The sequence below is a fragment of the Toxotes jaculatrix genome, chromosome 20 (genome assembly GCF_017976425.1).
Source record: "Toxotes jaculatrix isolate fToxJac2 chromosome 20, fToxJac2.pri, whole genome shotgun sequence".
Taxonomy (NCBI): domain Eukaryota; kingdom Metazoa; phylum Chordata; class Actinopteri; family Toxotidae; genus Toxotes; species Toxotes jaculatrix.
In genome coordinates, this window is record NC_054413.1 from 12,476,709 (window position 1) to 12,495,495 (window position 18,787).

Below are 18,787 nucleotides of genomic sequence, written 5' to 3' on the forward strand. Positions count from 1 at the left end.
ACCAACGTTCACCATCCAACCTGACAGAACTGGAGAGGATCTGCAAGGAGGAATGGCAGAGGATCCCCAAATCCAGGTATGAAAAACTTGTTGCATCATTCCCAAAAAGACTCATGGCTGTATTAGCTCAAAAGGGTGCTTCTACTATACTGAGCAAAGGGTCTGAATACTTATGGCCGTGTGATATTTCAGTTTTTCTTTTTTAATAAATCTGAAAAAATTTCAACAATTTCGTGTTTCTCTGTCAATAATGGGTGCTGTGTGTACATTAATGAGGAAAAAAAATGAACTTAAATGTTTTTAGCAAATGGCTGCAATATAACAGAGTGAAAAATTTAAGGGGGTCTGAATACTTTCCGTACCCACTGTAGTGATGGCTTAATCCTGACATGCACTAAACAAGTCTGCTTTTCTTTTCTCTTCCTTTGACTCAAACAGTGTGAGCTGACCTGAATCTGTGGCTCTTTGACGCTACCTAACAAATAACCATGAGAGAGAAAATACTGTTGAATCCAACTCCATGACAACTTGGCTTTAACAACACAACTAAGACCTTAATGTAGCATTGCCTATTTCAGGGCTGGCAAACTAACTCTTAGTTATCTACCATGGGTGAAATCTACAGGATGATGAAGGTAAAGGTGGGTGAACATGTTGGTGGTATTGCCCCTCATTTGCAGTTACTGTTGATTAGAACTTCCTGCAGACTGCCATATCCAACATGATTTTGCACAGTTGTAGTAGTAGTAGTAGTAGTAGTAGTAGTAGTAGTAGTAGTAGTAGTAGGCAAAGCAAGAATGGAGAGAAACACAATTCATTTAAGAGTTGCTGCATTATTTACACAATACTATCAATTTTCAAATATCACAGGTCATTGTCAATATCAGCATATCGTGACACCCCTTGCAGCTTTCTGTATTCTCCCTCAACAACTTCTCACTCAACACTGCATTTCCTTGGGTCCTTGCAACACACCCACGAAGTCTGAAGTCAATCGGGCAAGCGGTTGTCGACAAAATCAAAATACAGGCAGACAGAGAGAGATTTCTCCATTTATCATTAGATAAACCACATTCGGACACTGGAGGACATGTGCCAGATGAAAGCGAGCTTTTCCTTTATCTTTCTTTTCAGGGATCTGTCACTTTCTCTATTTAAGAGGTGCCCTGAACTTTCCTTGCCTTCTGGTAAAGAAGATGCACAGTAACTGCACTCTCTCTCTCCAGTCCTCTTCATCTTTACCCATTCCTCCCTCCTATGTTGGGCTTGTTTTTTTTTCTCTCTCTCACTCGCTCTCTCCTCCATCACTCTCTCTGTTCTGTCCCCCTCATTAGGATATCAGATCTCATTACAGAGGGAGCACAGCAGATTTAAAGGAGAAAGCAGATTGGTTTAATGGTTTGATGTGTATGTGCACACATTCACACTGGTGAAAGGGGGCCTGTGCTATACCGCTGCAACTTCAAGCAAAAAATAATCCTGCTTTGGTTTTGAGAAACATCATAACACAGACACACACACACACACACACACACACACACACACACAGTTGCACTTATGTAACAGAGTTGATCCCTTGTCCTGGGAACTGCATACATTTAATTGCAGAAACCTAATGAGGAAGTGTGTGTGTAACTGTGTGTTTAAATTTTCTATGGTTCTTAGAACACCACAGCCTTACTGCACTTATCAGAAAATTGAGGGGAGAAAAAAAATACCATATCCATGTGATCTAAACCATTATTATTCATCTACACAAATCCAGAGAAGAGTCAAAAGACAGAGCAAGACAACTGAGACTGTGGCAGAAGCTGCACTGCAACAGACAAAATATAAAATCCTCAAACCGCAAAGAATATGCCAAGAATTTACACAGACATATAATGGAAAACTAGTAACCACCCTATGTAAATGAAGGCTTCTTCAAAATGCATGATCTCTATACATATGTACCCTGAAAAAAAAAAAAAGAAACACTTAACATAAATTAAAAGTAAAGGTTTAGAATGACCAAGCTGATGCTCTTATTTTGCAAAGCTAATGGACCAAATTCAGAATAACTGTCCATGGTGGTGCCTGGTTAGACGGTGATAAGGCAACAGTTGAATAAAACCACAGGACTGACAAGAGTAGTGTATGGAATACACAGTGATGGAAAACATAAAGTAGGCAACAAAATGCAAATTCACACCTTTTTTCCCTGCAGCATTATTTAGTTATCTGGTTCTGTTAATGGGTGTGATAATATAACCTTGTTTTAACTGTGGAAGAATTTGTGTCTGTCTCTTCAAAAGATACTGCAGGGAGCAATGTTAAACTATACTAACACCCCTTATCAGCAGCAATACCTCAACCTGGCTACTTGATACACTTGACAAATAGCCCTGGCAGTGAATCTACCCATTCTCACTGTCGCAGCCTGAGCTATGTGCAGGCATGATGTTAAGCCATTAAAGAGAAAAAGTGCCACATCCATTTAGAGTCACCATTATTCCCAGTGGTCACAGTCATTAATACAGGCCAAGATAGCTTTCATGACATAAGGGCGGCAGGTACGAAGGCAAAAACGTAAGAACAAAGGCAAGAGGGAGGAAGAAAATAGAAGAGAACAAGAAGGGAAGGTCAGGAAAAGGGAGCAAGGAAGAAGAGAGGAGAGCTTGAGAGGAGAGCATGAAAGAAGGTAAGGGGAAAGCAAAAGATTTCACCGAAATCTGCTGTCCACTGAATTAGTGGAGACTATGATATATGAGAAAAAGGGGACAAATAAAACAAAGATGGCAATACATATAAAAGGAGAAAGAAAATAAGAAGAAGCAGGAAGAGGGAGAAATTATTAAGAGAACAGAGAGAGCGAGAATGATGTCAAAAACAGGGAGACTGTAAAACGAAAAAAAAGAACGCGAGGCATAATGACAAAGTGTCGACTGATCTCAAAAACACACAGCGTCATTTTAGAAAAATAAACAAATGTGGAAACCACATCCAGAGGCCTTTTTTTTTCTTGCCACAATTCTTCGTAACGAGAATGCATACATGCTCTGGAGACCCTGTGACCATGCAGGAATTATTGCTTGAAATAGGCCACATTAACCTGCAGTCCTCTGGGGAGCTGGCCTGGTTTAATCCAAGAATGAAACGGTGCATGTCACTGCCTACACACGTGCACAGTGCAAAAAAACACAGATACAGACTCATATTTGCACATTTATACTGTGCTACATATGAATATGTGAGAAAATGGATAGATAGCAGTCAGAATGAATAACTGAGGAGGGGGTTGTGCTTGTGAGAAAGAGGTTTGCCCAGATAAAGATACACACAGTCATAAAAGTGGAGCAGATGTTTAGTGGCAACTTAGTTTTAGATTTTCCTCAGTTGTAAATGCAAGAGATGTGGTGACAATGCTGTTAATCTGACACTCAGGCCAACAATGAATGTGGAAGTGAAGTAAGCTGTGTGAAGAGTAGGAAGCAATGGAAACTGAGCAGACACACAGGTTAACCAAATGACAGCATTCTAAAGTGGATCTGACTGAATTGTCAAGTGTGTTGTCAAACTGCTGTCCGCTGTGCTGCAAGAAAATGTCAGCAGACTTCCTAAGACTTCAGGTCTGTTTGTTTTATTGCTTAGATGGAGGAGAGCTGCAGCGAGAGCAGACACAGATCACAATTTTGTAAAAATATAAAGCAAATCCTCAGCTAAGAGTACCGCCATTAAAACATAAGCCAAGATGCCGTTTTGCTGAGTGGAAAAAAATATAACACAATTTGCTATAATTTGGTGGTAAACCAGATACTATTTTTCCACCACCAAATTGGATTTAATGTGGAGCATATTCTTGACCCCACTATTTGTCTTCTTTCCATGCTTCCTCCTCATGTCCTGTTTGCTCCCTGTCCCCATTTCCCTCCACTTGACTATCAGTCCTAAAATAGGTCAGGAAACAGCCACTTTAAAAAAAACCAGCACATGCACAATTCTGATCACTTAAAGCGCTTTTGTTGTGTCATGAGGCCACCTCTTTGTAGTTAATGTGACAGCCCATTCACTCCATGAATACAGTGAGCTTCATTTGGCTGCAAGTGTCTTGTTTAAATTGAGCTTGAATTGGCCTGACGCTGTGCACTGTATGTAGACCAACTGACGACAAACTTGCAGATTTTGGAATGAAATACCCACACTACAATGTCTTCCTTCTCTTTCCACCATTTGACTTACTGTATAGCATTAATTACATTGATCCATGCCAGCTTAATGAACCAATAATGTGAGCCAAGAAAAGGCCCTACAACATAATTAATGACTTATCGCTCACTGTGTCAGCATAGCCTTTATCAGTTCATTATGTGCTATCACTCTGTGCATTATGAATTCTTATTACACAACCTTCTAGTCACTGCACGTGCTATTCACATGACTTTTAAAAGCAGCAGCCCTGGTGTCTTCAAGGCGCTGCTCATCTTTGGTGTGTTGATTTACCACTGAAGTCACATGGGCCAAGCGTAGAAGTGTGCGTGTGTGGTGGCAAAAGGCTCATGCTGATATACTCCGGTGGAAGATTCAGCTCAAACAACATGAGACAATCTATTAAAATACCGTATCATAGCAGAAGCACATTGTAAACCTCAAGTGTTGCAATTAAATGTACACGGCCTAATCCAAAGTCTATTGATTTTTGTAGCTGCAGTGCAAATTTCCTATGTGAATTTTCCTATACCCATCTATTGAAACTACAAATACAAGACACAGTAAATTATAGATTACAGTGGATTCTCTTTGCACACTTCTGAAGCACACTTATTTAATTAATTACGGCTTGCAAAGACAACTCTACCGCTGTATACACACTCTTCTGAATTTCAACAAGAGTAATCAAAGCAATATCTCACAAATACTAAAAAGCAAACCCAGTGACCCTTTAACTCCGAAACATGGTTCAAAAGTTGTGCGCCGCGCCCAAAGGCAGTTCTCATCTCCTTTCAAGTGAGTCAAACTGATCAAATCAAACGCTGGTCTAGAGTGACATATTTACTGCTATGATTCTGACCCAAATGCTAATGACAGCTATTAAAGCTAGGCTGGTTAATGACATCGAGGGAGCTGTGAATGTGGCGTGACCGACTTGGATGTTTTCATGTGGGTATGATACGGTAATGGGATTAACATGGCGTACCTAAACCCACATTGAGATAAGTTCAATGAGGCCCTATTAAAAATACATCGCTGGCAACAATGGAGTATTGGTTGGGGGGGGGGGGGGGGGGTGAGAATATGATTCTGTGTGTGAGCTTGATCGAAAATGTGCCCAAGTGTGATTCATTCCCATCTGGAAAAACACAAATTGTGTAATTCTAAGTAACAAATGGGTCGGTGAAAGCCTTTTCTATACTCATAATTATTTACCCTCTATTATGTATTTTCTCCATTTGTCACTGAGTTGGATGCAGTTGTTGGAAATGTAACTGACTACACAGCACAAAGAAGGAGCCTTAACCGAATCAGGAAAAGGGGCCATAACATTCTATTTATTATGCGCTATCATACCTCATCAGAAAAATCATTGAACCAACACAATACCCCTAGAATAAACACCATCACACATCACCACATCAGATTTCATGTGGAAACTAATTGTTCTGATGGGTGTTGTTGCATCTATATATCATGTGTATCTGACACTGAATAAGCAAGGAGATTAGCAAGAGGGGAATGCATGCTGTGTGATTGACAAAGTGATATAAACTAATGTAAATTTAACACTAGCTTGTCCCAGCTCTAAGCCTGCATGAAGGCCTGCATGTCCGTCATCTATAATCTTGTCTGTCTGCAGCGTCTGCGAGGAAGGGGGTCTCTGTCCTTGTGTCCTTGAGTATGTAAAATATTCAACACAGGAGTGTGACAAAGTTTTCAAAATGCTGAGAAGTTGTAACATTTTTGGGCTTAAAACTACTAAAAAAATAAGTCATAAATTAAGGACAGTCAGTTTAATTAGTATAAAAAACACAGCACACTAATGAAACACAGCATATAACGTGAATAAAAACACAAAAATGCAAAAATTAAATTGCAGAACTGTGACTGATTATACAAATATACAGCAAGGGGCCTTACCAGTGTTGTTGCGATAAGGGCCCGTGTCCGGCCCCTGGCTCTGGCTAAGGCTCCTCATGGGGCCCTTGTTGTGGTAGACACGTTCTTCATAGATGGGATCTATGTGGTGCTCTGGGGAACCCAAGGGCCGAAGGGGCTCCTGACTGTGCTGACTACTGTAAGAGCCACGAGAGCCTGGAGAAAAGCAAGAGGGAGAAAAAAAAAGACTTTAGGAGGATGGAGGGAGAAAGGATGAAAGTGAGAAGGAAAAAAATGAAGGAAGGAAGGAAGGGAGGCACAGAGGAATTGGCAGAGATAAGAACCACACAGGACGGAGAGGCTGGAGCAAGAAAGGAAGAGAGGATTAAGAGATGAATGAGGACAAATGAATGTGGTAGAAGATGCATGGCTACCCAAGAAAGAGAGGAGAAAAGGAAAGGAACACGTGTGTTGATGAAGGGTGAACATGATGATGAGAAAAAAAGAAAAGGAGGAGCAAACAACTCCTTTAACAAAAGCAGACCTCTATGATTCCCCTGTTTTTAGACCTGCAGAATATTGCAGAGTGCCAAGTGACAGAAATCACACCATTTAGATAGCAGACAGATAAGTGCGATGTACTATGTGTGTGTGTGTGTGTGTTTGAATGAGTGGTACGAGAAGGGGTGAGTTAGAGATGCACCAAATCAGAACTAGGGAAAAAACAGAAAAATAGAGAGAGCTATGCATAGTGACACATGAGATAGAAAGAAATAGACAGACACAGAGAGAAAGAAAGCAAGAGAGCTATTTCTTTTTTTTAATCTCCAGGGAACACATTGCTGGTCGTCAACTATGAAAAATAATGAGATGCCCCCCCCCCTTTACTCTGTGTTTGGCAGGAATCCCACAGACACAGGGCAAGAAAGTCACTGACAGCAGGCATTTGTTCATTACACAGCAGAACAAATGTAAGGCAGGGGCCTCCGTACGAAGACACAGAGAGCAAAATTAGAATCAGGAACGAGGAGCAAAAGGAGGAGACTCGAGAGAATACAAAGGCGAGTCAGCAGGGCTCTGGTGACATGACAGGAGATAAAGCGAAAAGACGTGCAAATACTCGTATGTGGACGCTATGAGTGATGGAGTGAAAGAGAGACGGTCCAGTGGAATGTCGTATCATATCGCATTAGTTGCGTGCCAAGGATTTTTCCAGCGGATGAAGGGCGCAAAAAGTGTAGCGCTCAACTTAACACAGTCAAACACCCCTCAACCATTCAGATCATATTAGATATCTATGCATTTGTGGTGTTCAAGTACATACAGTAGCTGGCTGTGTGCTGTAGTTTTTGTTGCAGCTTAGTACCAGTGTATTTCATGTCCCAACTGTCCAACAAAACAGACTAGCCAAAGAGAGTGCATTAAAGATGAATCAGAGTGAATACTCAAACAGCAATACACAGCAGGACTCTATTATCTTAAACCTACTTTATCGAGTGAGTAGACTTTGAGTGCGAACAAGAAGCTGCCTGCACTTGCAGTACAATAGTAAGGAAGGTGATAAAGGACTGGTTTGCCTCATCATGCCTGTCTTGAGCATGACTGTGGCAAATAGGCTTTTACATTTTCATGCAACTGACTGCGTCCTCCTTTCAGCAGCACAGTTAAGTCACTGGCCTGTTTACCTCCCTAGCCAAGGAAAAGGTAAGCTGCATCCAGTTGCACTCTGCTAGCCAGCAGCAGGCAGACATGGGACACAAACAGAAAGACAAAGAGGGAAAAAGAATAAGGGAGTGAGAAAAAGACATAAAGCTTTACCAATACAGCATCTATTGAGTTCAGTTGAAATGAGGTGAAAATGGAGACAGATAAAGAAAACAAGAAGCAAGACAGAGACAGCGACATTAGAGTCATGGACACACCCATTAATGACATGACTCATCCCAATTCTCCCTCTTCCTCCAGTGCCTTTCATCTTTGAAGTCTTGGTGAGTCACTTTTATTTCTTTATTCATTTATTTTTCGACTCACAAGGGCCCCACTCGTGGAAGTACTGACCTCTTTCTTTCAAAGGGAGAGGAGGGAACTTTAAGAAGGGAAGACAGAATGATGCAGAGAGAAAAAAACAAAACAAAACAAAAAAACAAAGATGGCCTCCCATGATGTTTCATTCAATAAAATATTTAAACAGGATAACCAACAAAAAAAAAAAAAATCTCAAGATGCCTCAGTTATGTGTACGTGGTTAAAACAGAATTGAAACTAAATATTGCCTACAATTATACAAAAAAGAGGATAATTTGAATTATCAACCATTCTTTGCACTCTCATATGTTAACATTCACGCACTGTAATTTCATCAGGACAGAGTGTGTTTTTTTAATCTGTCAGATAAGACTGAAAATCAAAATGATCAGGTCAGTCAAATCCAAAAATAGAGAAGGACCATATGTTTAAATATAGAAGTGACCACTGCTGTGCACGAGCCGCCAATGTCAACCACAAGCCGATGTTCAATGCCAGTGACGATCAGTCTCTACATATTGAACCATATCTAAATTTTATTTAGTAGTAACTCTTGATTATCTCAATTTGCTAAAAGATCTCCGTCATTCATTTTCTTAAAGCTGAGTGTTAAGCTATTGTGCCACTATGGCAATATTTATACACGATGGACTATATCACTTAGGCCCTTGATGGAGAAAGCACAGATAGGGAATGTCTTTTTTTAGGTGATTTCTCTTTTACACAGCTTAACATCATCAGAGAGTAGGTGAGGTGCTGTAGAGCTGCTAAGTACCTCTTCAAACAGGCTACTCAGATAAATTCCACTGTGCTTTTTCCAGGGAGGATGGATGTCACGCTCTGGGAATAAGCAAATCTTTAACCAGCAGTATCTACAAATAAATTCTTTGTTAGGCAGATTTTGAAAACATGGTGAGTACCAGAATTACAGACAATTACGATGAAATGTTTGAAAGCAAATGTATTCCATTTTCAGGATTGATTAGTAGCCTTTAAATTGTCCTGATACAATCAACCACAGCGTGGTAATCCACGCTCAGGAAAGCAAATTCTGATAATCATATGACCCTGCTAATTATAGTGACAGTCTTGATATTTCTTTTCCTTGGGGACTCATTCCAGCACAGTCCTTTCTTTTCTTCTTCATTTAAAGTCTCCAGGAGACACGAAACCCCAGGCATTGGTTCAAGATCACAGTTATGCCCTGAGGATAAAGCATGAAGGTCATGTTCTCCATCCATATAGCTCCAAGTTTAAAGGGCTAATCAATTAGCCTTACCCCAGAGCTTCAAAACACAGCTCTCTGGTTTAATCAATATTGATCTTGTCAAATATTTCATTTCTGCTGCAGTAAAATATGAAACCACTCCGTCTACATCTATACATCTATGCTATACAATTAGCACACAACTTATCCATATATACATTTAAAAAGAAGAAGAAAACAAAGTCCACAAAGAAGAAGAAATAAATATCTTCAGTGATTTTCTTAAAAGCCCTGAAAAAAAGTGACTTCACAAAAGAATGCAAAAAGAAATTTCAGTGTTTGTTAGTGTTTGTTTCACTGTGTGTTACTTGAAGCTACCTCTTATGCTCTAAAGCACAGGACCGGAAAGAATGTGGCTATCTAAAAGTACTTTTAGTCTGAATAGCACTTGTTATAAAGTCCTTGAAACAGTCTACAGTATTTAATTCAAACAGGCACAAACAGCCAACCTCAAATAAAAATTTTACACTAGCCTACTATGGACCATAAACTGTTGGCGCAACACATTTTCATTTTGGGTTTGACATTCAGCCAACTCAATTTTTGTAGAGTCGAGAGAGAAAGCCATTAACTAGTCAATGCAACTGTAGGGGCAAATAAAAGTCTCTGTTAGCATGAATGCTGCCTGTATTAAGACCAGTGTCATTCTGACATCCTCAGCCCGCAAACATAGAAAACAGATCTTATTCAAGGACGCAAAAAGAATCAGAATCATTTTAATCCTTTTAAAGCAGGTTTCTATCTTATAGTCACAACAGACCTGTTCATGATCAGCTCATGAGTCACATATGTAACAGCTAGTGCACTCATTTTGAAGTTATACTTTATGAAGAACAGCCCCTTAAAGTATGTACAACAGCTATGAAATAGAGCAGACAACCCTGAGACACACAACGACAACATATATAAATCTTATTTAAAGATTGGCTAATTCAACAGGCTTTAAATGGAGCACTTGACATTTCTTAGAATGGCAGTGTGATTGCAATGTAATGTAACACAGGGCCCCCTCATAACACAAATACTCTGATGACACTGGATGTTGGATCAACAACAGTACACAGAATCTCTGAGAGATTTCCTTACATCTCTTTACTACTCAGGGTGCAGGTGGTGAGTTATGCATTTTATTTGGTTTCATGTGTATGTGCATGTGAAACCGCATGTGTGTAGGAACTCCCACCTGCTAGACTGCCAGGTCTCTGTAGTGTAGCAGTAGCGTAGAGCTCGTGGGAGATCTTGTACTGGTCAGAAGCGTGGTGGGATGCCAGTCTTTTGGGCGACAGAGTAGCATAGCTCCCTATGCCTGAACTCATCTGAAAAGACAAGAGGTTTGTTTTTCTTCTTTCAAATATTGTACATAAGCTCAGGGAACAGCTGACATGGTTGATATGTTTTGATTTGTGTAGTGCAGATAAGAAGATTTTGTGAATTTTTGTGATTTTAAGAAACTTTTATAAAATAGAAATTGGAAGTATGCAGAAACCATGTCCAAACCAAAGAATTAAGAATGTAATTCAAGCTCAGAACACCCAAACACAAAAATACTTCTCATCATGGTAGTGTGGGATGTTTGATATAAGCATCCAACACTATTTACCTAAGAATTCAGGATTTAGATAAGATGCAGTGTATGCAAAGCGTTTTTTTTCTTCAGAAGCTTTCTACAGTGACATTTAGAAACATTGCACATTCAGAAAATTAAAACTGACTTGTACAGATTTTTGTTTAAACATATATCACAATCTGTAATTATTCTAAGGCTGCAACATGCCATTGTCAAGATTAAAGATATGACAAAGTGTACACGGATATGATCTTCCCTCTTAACACCCAACCACATGGAATCAATGAATAGCATGACTATATAATATTACATTTGCATAGAATGGTACAACTGACTATTATGGCTCTGGTAAAGAAATACTAATACTGGGCATTAGCGCTGTGAGCCCAGTAGTTTGAATAATTATCTGTCTATTATACTGCACATAAAAGTCACTGTCAAATCACTTTCTAAACTTTCAGAACTGTCAGTAGAAAAAGAGTAATATTTCACAGACTGACCACAGGAAGATAAAAATCAACATACTTTGATGTCATAATTTACTGCATTGAAGAACGGAGAATGTTCTGTGTGCACGTAAGTTGAAGTTAAATGTATTTGCGTGCACGTGTGAGACATAATTCAGGACAAATCACATTTCTATTGCAATGTGAATGCATGCTCCACATAAAAAAATATTTATATTTAATAATACTCTGTTAACACAAAAGACATTTCTACTCTAAAGCTGTCCACTTTCTTATACCATCACATGCTATACCTGGTGAAGAGGAGACGATGATGAGCTGGCCCCTCCCCCCGCTGCTGTGGAGTTGGGTGGTGATGCCACCCTCAGGGGAGACCCGCCCCCCTCCTGCTGTTGTCACAGCAACTGTGGTGCTGGAGGACAAGTAGCAAAATTTGTCAGAGAAATAATGACTTCAAATGATTAATTCCATTTCACACACAAAAAACAGTAATTTGGTCCTCTATCATGTGTGAAACGTGCGTAATTTCCATACATTGCATGTCAACATAGATTAAAGGACAATAAACTTCAAAGGCACATATTAGGCAATTCTATTCTATTCTATTCTAGCCTCTCATCATTTATTTACTTTTTCTCTCAAGCTGCTTGTAAATCCTATGAAAGAGACTGATGTGGTAAATACAGTCATTCTTTCAAATGTCATCCCCTTTATCCACCTTCAAACACCATCAGACTCTATAATACTTCAGTATAAACAGCAATATGTCAAAATCAATATCAGAGTGGCTCTCCACCTGTATGACTTGGCCAGTCGATTAGCAGGAGACTGTTTGCTGGGAGAGGAGGAAGAGGAGGAAGGCAGGCGTTGAGAGGTAGAGTACCCTGACGTGTCGGAGGCTGATCCCAGGCGTTGGAGCTTGCTAGGGGAACCGGACCCTGAGCCTCCTCCTCCTCCTCCAGACAGCGGGGAACTGACACGCTGGGCGGGCAAGGTGGAGCTGGAGTAGTAGATACCTAGAGAAAAAAAAAAGGAAGGGAGAGGAGAAATCAATAAACACGGGAAGCAAGAAGAATGAGAGGCTGACGTTAATGATTTGGAGTCCAGATACAGGCGGGTTAGTGGAAAAAGCCTGCTTTTTTACAGTGGGCTGATGGGATCTGAAAAAAGCCACAGGTTTTATGAATCAGGGCAGGTTTACAAAAGCATAAAATTGGCAACAATAAAGTCAAAATGCAAGGTTTGAATAAAAGTTCATTTAACTGTGCAGCCTGCTGTTATGTTTTTCAAGCCTTAGCCAAGTCTCTGTTCATCAATAATTGATAATGTGCTTAAAATTTGGAAGAGAGCCTGAAATTTAGTGGTAAATAACCAGGAGAACCAAAATGACCCCATTTATGGTGAGGTTTTTATTAATTTGTATATATACACTGTTGCCCATAAAGTTGGAATAAAATATATTTTACCTCTTCTCATGAAATGATTGTGACAATATGATTTATTCTTGACAAAGTGTATACCTTATCAAGACTTTCTTAATCAGTCTCTTCCAATGTGATTACTGATGTGTATAAAAAGGAATAAAAAGAGGAATGTGCCTGAAAACAAAATTATTCCAACTTTATGGGCAACAGTGTAGTGTACTGTGTGTCATTTCATTTTACCCAAGTAGAAATATATATGCCATGTGGGGAATGTCTTTCATGCGATAGAGGACTAACACTAACGTGAGAAAATTATACATACTGCAGGCTCGGAAAATATTCTACTACTAGCAACGTTTTTATTCCAATTTTCATGCATGTCTATTAGTGTCTCCGAATGTCATCTCTGTGTATCCACAGAGCTCCATGCAATGTCAGATTAATTTGTTATGAAGAAAATGCACCTCCACGAAGAGAGACAGAGAAGTGTAGGGGAGAGCAGGAGAGGTGGGTTCTTACCTGACCCTGCCCCAGTTTGTGATTGTTGTTGTTGTTGCTGAGCCGCACGATTAGATGTCACCTGAGGGGATGTGGGGGGGAACACAGAGCAAGTAAGGAGGGAAAGAAGAGTCATGACAGGGAAGAAGGGACAAAAAAAGAGGGAGTGATTAGCAGGGGAGGGAGAAGTTGTGACGCGTTAAAGGGAGGGAGAAATAGAGTTAAGAAAAATGGGATAAAAGAGAATAAATAGTAGTGGCTATCAAAAACTTTTATGCACAATGAGTTCAGTAAAGCCTTTGAGGATCCTAAATGAACCTAGAGCAGCTAGTAATGTAGTCCCCACAGAAAACAGGGGGGAGGGATTCAAATAGACTCATAGAAGCAGACCATGAAGTCCACAGAGCTCAGCTGACTGAAATAATTTCTCATAAAGCTTTGTTGCGCCACCTACTCAGAATTGACGAAAATATTACACAATCCATGGCATATTCATGTCTTAATTTCTATCATCTGCCATCACATAAACCCCCAGATTCACAATAATTTAAAGTAATATAATATGTTACAAGAATAATCTGTTAAATCACTTTGTACGGTAAAAAAAAAAATCTATGGATTTGATGTAAATCAGCAGTCTTGTCTTCATTTCGGCAAAATTTAAGCAAGGACAGTGGAAAGAAATGTCAATTTTTGCTCACCCAGCTTTGAAAGCAATATGCAGTTAATCACATCCAGACAAAAAAAGTCATGTGCCAGTCTGTGAGGCGAAGTGTGAGAAGCTTTTTTTTTTTTACCACACATCACGTGATGGTCTATCTTAATATATTCTCCACAGTCCTCTAGAGGCTGTTGCGGGAGCATATGCCAGGGCTCCACTGAGGTTCATATAGCCTTATGTGGATGTTTAAAGCTCTAAAGGTGATTCAAATACATTATTACTAGACTGACATGGCTGCAGTTGTACAAGGCCTACATTATGCAAGCACACAGTCACTGAGTCACCTTGAGGCACTGTCATTACTTAATATACAGTAGATACACTCAAACCTTCTAATTCTTAGCATTAAACAGGTTATTCTCATATTTTTGGATTTTCTACATTTACATTCTTTAATCACACATGACACCTATGCACCCATGTTTATAGCCATACCTGTCTATTCATATGTCTAAATCTGTATCTAGTGTACCTTAAAATATGGCTGAAACATGTGTATACAGTATGCAAAAAGATATTAAGAAATGTATAATGACAACATACATCTGATCATCTAATAACAAGTGCGTCACAACATGCAAACACACACCCACACGTGCATAAACAATCTGGAGCTGTGTTAGAAGGCGACATTTGCACACAACAGCTTCCAGGTGTGAACATTTGCAGCTTCACATTATGTGTGCAGAAATACACTTGTAAGAAAAAAAAAGAAAGCATGCCAGTTCAGCAAACCTTCCCTAGATAAATATAGCAACACATGCATGTTCTCAATGGCAGTCTCTGGTTATATTTTCCTGCTTTGCGATGAGCCAAAGCATGTCTGCTGAAGACAACAAGCCTTTGGTTCCAGCACTGCTTTGTTTGCACAGGGGTCACGGAAACTGTTTTATCTCTGGTAGAGACGATTATCAGTTTTCTTGTAAAGATTTTGACATACAGTTTGCAGAAGCAAACAGGCAGAGAAGCAGAGACTGAAAGAGACTGAGGACTGAAAGAACAGAAAATCTGTAAAATTAGCAGCAGGCATATAATGCAATATATAGTATACATAACACAACAGTGTTGCCTAGCATGGATCCACCATGATCTCAACACAAAAGAAGTAAATCTTGATGGAAGATGTAACTTAACCCGGCTCAACTACAAGGGATGATTCATAGGTTCAAAGGTATAAGGAGTTATTTTCAGAAACACTAGCACATTTATTTTTCAGGACACCCCCCCCCCCCCCCCCCCCCCCCCCCCCCCCCCGGCACTTAGATGTTGATCCACACTGTCAAAATGGCGACCACTGAGCTCCTTCATCTTGGCCAAATAAGGTCAAATCAGGCCAAAGACATCCTTGGGTGATGATGAGAATGAGGTAGCAGATGACTGCACAAAGGCCTGTGTTAATAATTCATCTCCTTATACCTTATGCCATGAACACCCCTCGCATATACAGGATGTGGCGAACTATACTTCACCACGTCCTGGATGGATGGTTTGGATGGTAAATATTCTGGCGGAATCACTGCTACAATCAAAATCTGTGTCCATTGTCAGATATCAAAAAAGGCTACTCCAACAGAAACTGGCTAAAATTCAGTCTTTATTCAGAATTGGCCATGGGTACACATCTTTATTGGCTTGCTCTTCAATCGTCCTGTCACAGGAACAAACATGCCTGTGTTACTAAAATTTGTTAAAAATTATACTTAAAGATACTCAGTGTGACTAACTGCCATAAGTTTAATTCAACATAATATAATTTCCTCAGAACTCAACAGAAATCTCAGTTGTTTGGCATATACCTCTAAAATCCAGTCAAACTTTTATGACGTCCACAAATAGAACACTATTTTGATATCAGCTCCTTCCTAACCAAGAGGAATATTTGTTTTTAAGGCACAATTCATTTTTATCTTTCTTCGAGAAATGAGAAAGTCCTAGATGGGTTTCTCACTTCACCTACACGTCCACATGCATAAATTGCATTTGTAATGTTTTATGTGCAAATAAATAGCCTAAATCAAATCAAACCCTATTGTTAACAATACTTATACCATAAATTTAAATAATTTTCTCATGCAAAATATCAGTATAAATGGGATCATGTGTTTAAATGCATCTGAATCCATAACTTTACCATAATACCCTCTGTAATGTATCCTAGCTTTTCCTATACCTGAAATTACAGTTAACCATGGATTACTGCAGTTAGTTTCAGTCTTTGAAACAAATGCTTGAGTATTTAAGGTGTTAGAGCTATTACATGCAAGTTTTTGCTATCACTACATAGGCAAGAGCTATGCAGAGATAGCAAGAGAACTTTAACTAATTTTGTTCCTATTTCTGTCAGTTCTTTTCTTTGACTGGAGTTAGCATGCTAACCAGCTAGCCCTAGCCCTAGTCCATCCACCATTTTGCGATAGTGAGTCACTGTAGCATCCAGTCTGCCCTCAGTCCAACATGAGAGGATAAAGAACTTGCACATGAAGGATTGTAGTTTGATGCTTCACACATAGCACCTTTGATGGAACCCAAGGTGAGTGCACATCTAAGTGCTTTATGTGTGCAATGTGACTTCATCTGTTTGTTTGAGTGCACATTGTGGGATAAAGTGTGGATAAAGGTTTATTAGGGAGAGGATTATTAAAAGTGTCTATAAACAGCCAGAGAGGGATTCTTAGCTGGAATGTGTGAGGCACAAACAGTCCACACCATAAAAATCTTCTATACAAGTCCCTTGTGTTCGTTAGTAGGTTATGAAGCCAAGCGAGAGATCTGAGGCTGATGAGATGCAGGCCACAAAACTGAGGTTTATGTCACTTGACTGTGTTCAATTGTGCAGATGAACTACAGTCATCAAGATGCAAAGCGAGACAGACATGGACCTTAGACTGATGAAGAGGTGAGTGGATGAATGAATAGATGAATGGATTGATAAGTAGATGGAAAGATGGATGGGTGATTCACTGGGTAAATAAATTATAGAAACTAATAGATAGAAAACCTGACACTCCATGTGAGGGAGAGCACTTTCTCTCACTCTGTGTCATCTTGCAGTGCTGCTTCTTTCCTCCTCCAGTAAAACACTGGGATGTTTGAGGTGCCATGTATCCATGCATTATTAAAGCAGGGCCTCTCAGGGTTATAAATACTCCACAGAAGAGCAGCAACATGCTAGACATTTCATTTTCTGTCTCACTCTCTCTGAAACAGTCGCTTGTGAAAACTTGAAACAATTGCACTCCTGCTACTGGGAACCCAGGAAGGATTGCATACAAAACACCCCTTGTGCATGTGTTTACTCGTCCACCCAGATGCACAAGTCTGTAAACACACCAACAAAAACACATGCATGTACTGGACATGAATGCACGCAAGTCGCACCTGCCTATCCAGCAGCACTAGCATGTGTAAAGCTATTCATGGGCAGCAAGCCCTGCTGACAATACTGGCCCCATTACACTGACAAGCCAAAAACATCAGAGAGGAAAATACACATACAACCACAATCACGCTCACATAGACAGAGATGGTGAGGAGAGAGGGAAGGAAAGGAAGAAGGCAGGAGGGAAAAGACGACAGGAACATTTACGAGAACAAAATATAGATTTCTGACAACAGAAAGAATAAGAACTCCTTTTGCCTTATCTGTCCATCCGTCTACTTATCTGTCTATCCCTTTTTCTATCTTTCTGCCTTTGCCTCCTGTATTTCTTGTTTACTTAGGGGGTGAGAGCTTTCTCTGAAACAAGCTCTGAAATTAGCTTTGGTGTGACTGCAAGGGGGAAATTTAATAAAGGCATTTACAGAGACAAATCTCACCTCCTTCACCTTCCTTCATCAAAAGAGTACATGAGCAAATGCGTATATACACAGATTTGCACACAACAAATGAAAAACACAACACAAAACAAACAATCCTATTCATCTTGCTGAAAAAAAATGTGCAGATATTTGCAAAGAAACATAAAACACATCCTCGAAGAGTTGGAATCCTCATTAAAATTGACTTTGCTTATGATTATTAAAATTACAATTAAAATATTTGCTCTTACTTCCAATTCATATCCATCTATCACAAATAGAATAGTAGCCCCAGACACTGGCAATATCTTTGATTGAAGCACTGCAGCTGCATGTGTGTGTGTGTGTGTGTGGGTTAGCATGTGTCTATACAGTACGTGTATTACCACTCATATGTTAAGGACACGAAATTGGAAATAATTGGCTTCTGTAGGCTGGAGAGTAATTTTGTGGGGTCTCTTTCTTCATCAGCACACTGCTGTGATTAATATGTGACTTGTCTCTAGCTTTATTTCCCAAGTCCTTAAAAAAAACAAGATATTCACTGAGATATCTCCGTGTGCATTTAATGGTCTCCTCATTTTGGTCTATGCAAATCAGATTAGCTGTCTCCTTCCAAACATCTTTGAGGAATTTGTCCAACCCTGTCTCTCGCATCCTCCAAAATACAGACCAAAAAGGTTTTGGATTGCTTGAGAAGCCAATTGTAGTGACAGGACTTAAACCACTTCAGCGAGGCTAATGAGACGGAATTCTGTATAAATACGTACTCCTGCACTGATCAGCAGACTCAGCTGTGATGTCGAACAAATCCACATTCGGTGAAAGTAATGACATTCAGAGTTAGATGTAGCTGAAGAAGCGCCATGTGAGTCAGTGCATGAAATAAAAAAAGGGGTAGAAGAAAAACAGGGCGATGTTCGCTTAGTCTGTGATGGAAAATCGGACTAG

At 39.7% G+C, this 18,787-nt stretch overlaps 1 protein-coding gene across 1 annotated transcript in view; it reads right to left on the minus strand.

The window, feature by feature from the left end:
* Positions 1 to 18,787, minus strand: part of ctnnd2a (catenin (cadherin-associated protein), delta 2a) — a 291,359-nt gene that overhangs the window by 136,965 nt on the left and 135,607 nt on the right. The window contains exons 7-11 of the mRNA XM_041066353.1: positions 13,339 to 13,399; positions 12,162 to 12,411; positions 11,689 to 11,782; positions 10,539 to 10,677; positions 6,112 to 6,285 (exon numbers count right to left, since the gene is read on the minus strand). Of these exons, the coding sequence (XP_040922287.1) occupies positions 6,112 to 6,285; positions 10,539 to 10,677; positions 11,689 to 11,782; positions 12,162 to 12,411; positions 13,339 to 13,399 (718 nt within the window). The remainder of the gene's footprint in view (positions 1 to 6,111; positions 6,286 to 10,538; positions 10,678 to 11,688; positions 11,783 to 12,161; positions 12,412 to 13,338; positions 13,400 to 18,787) is intronic.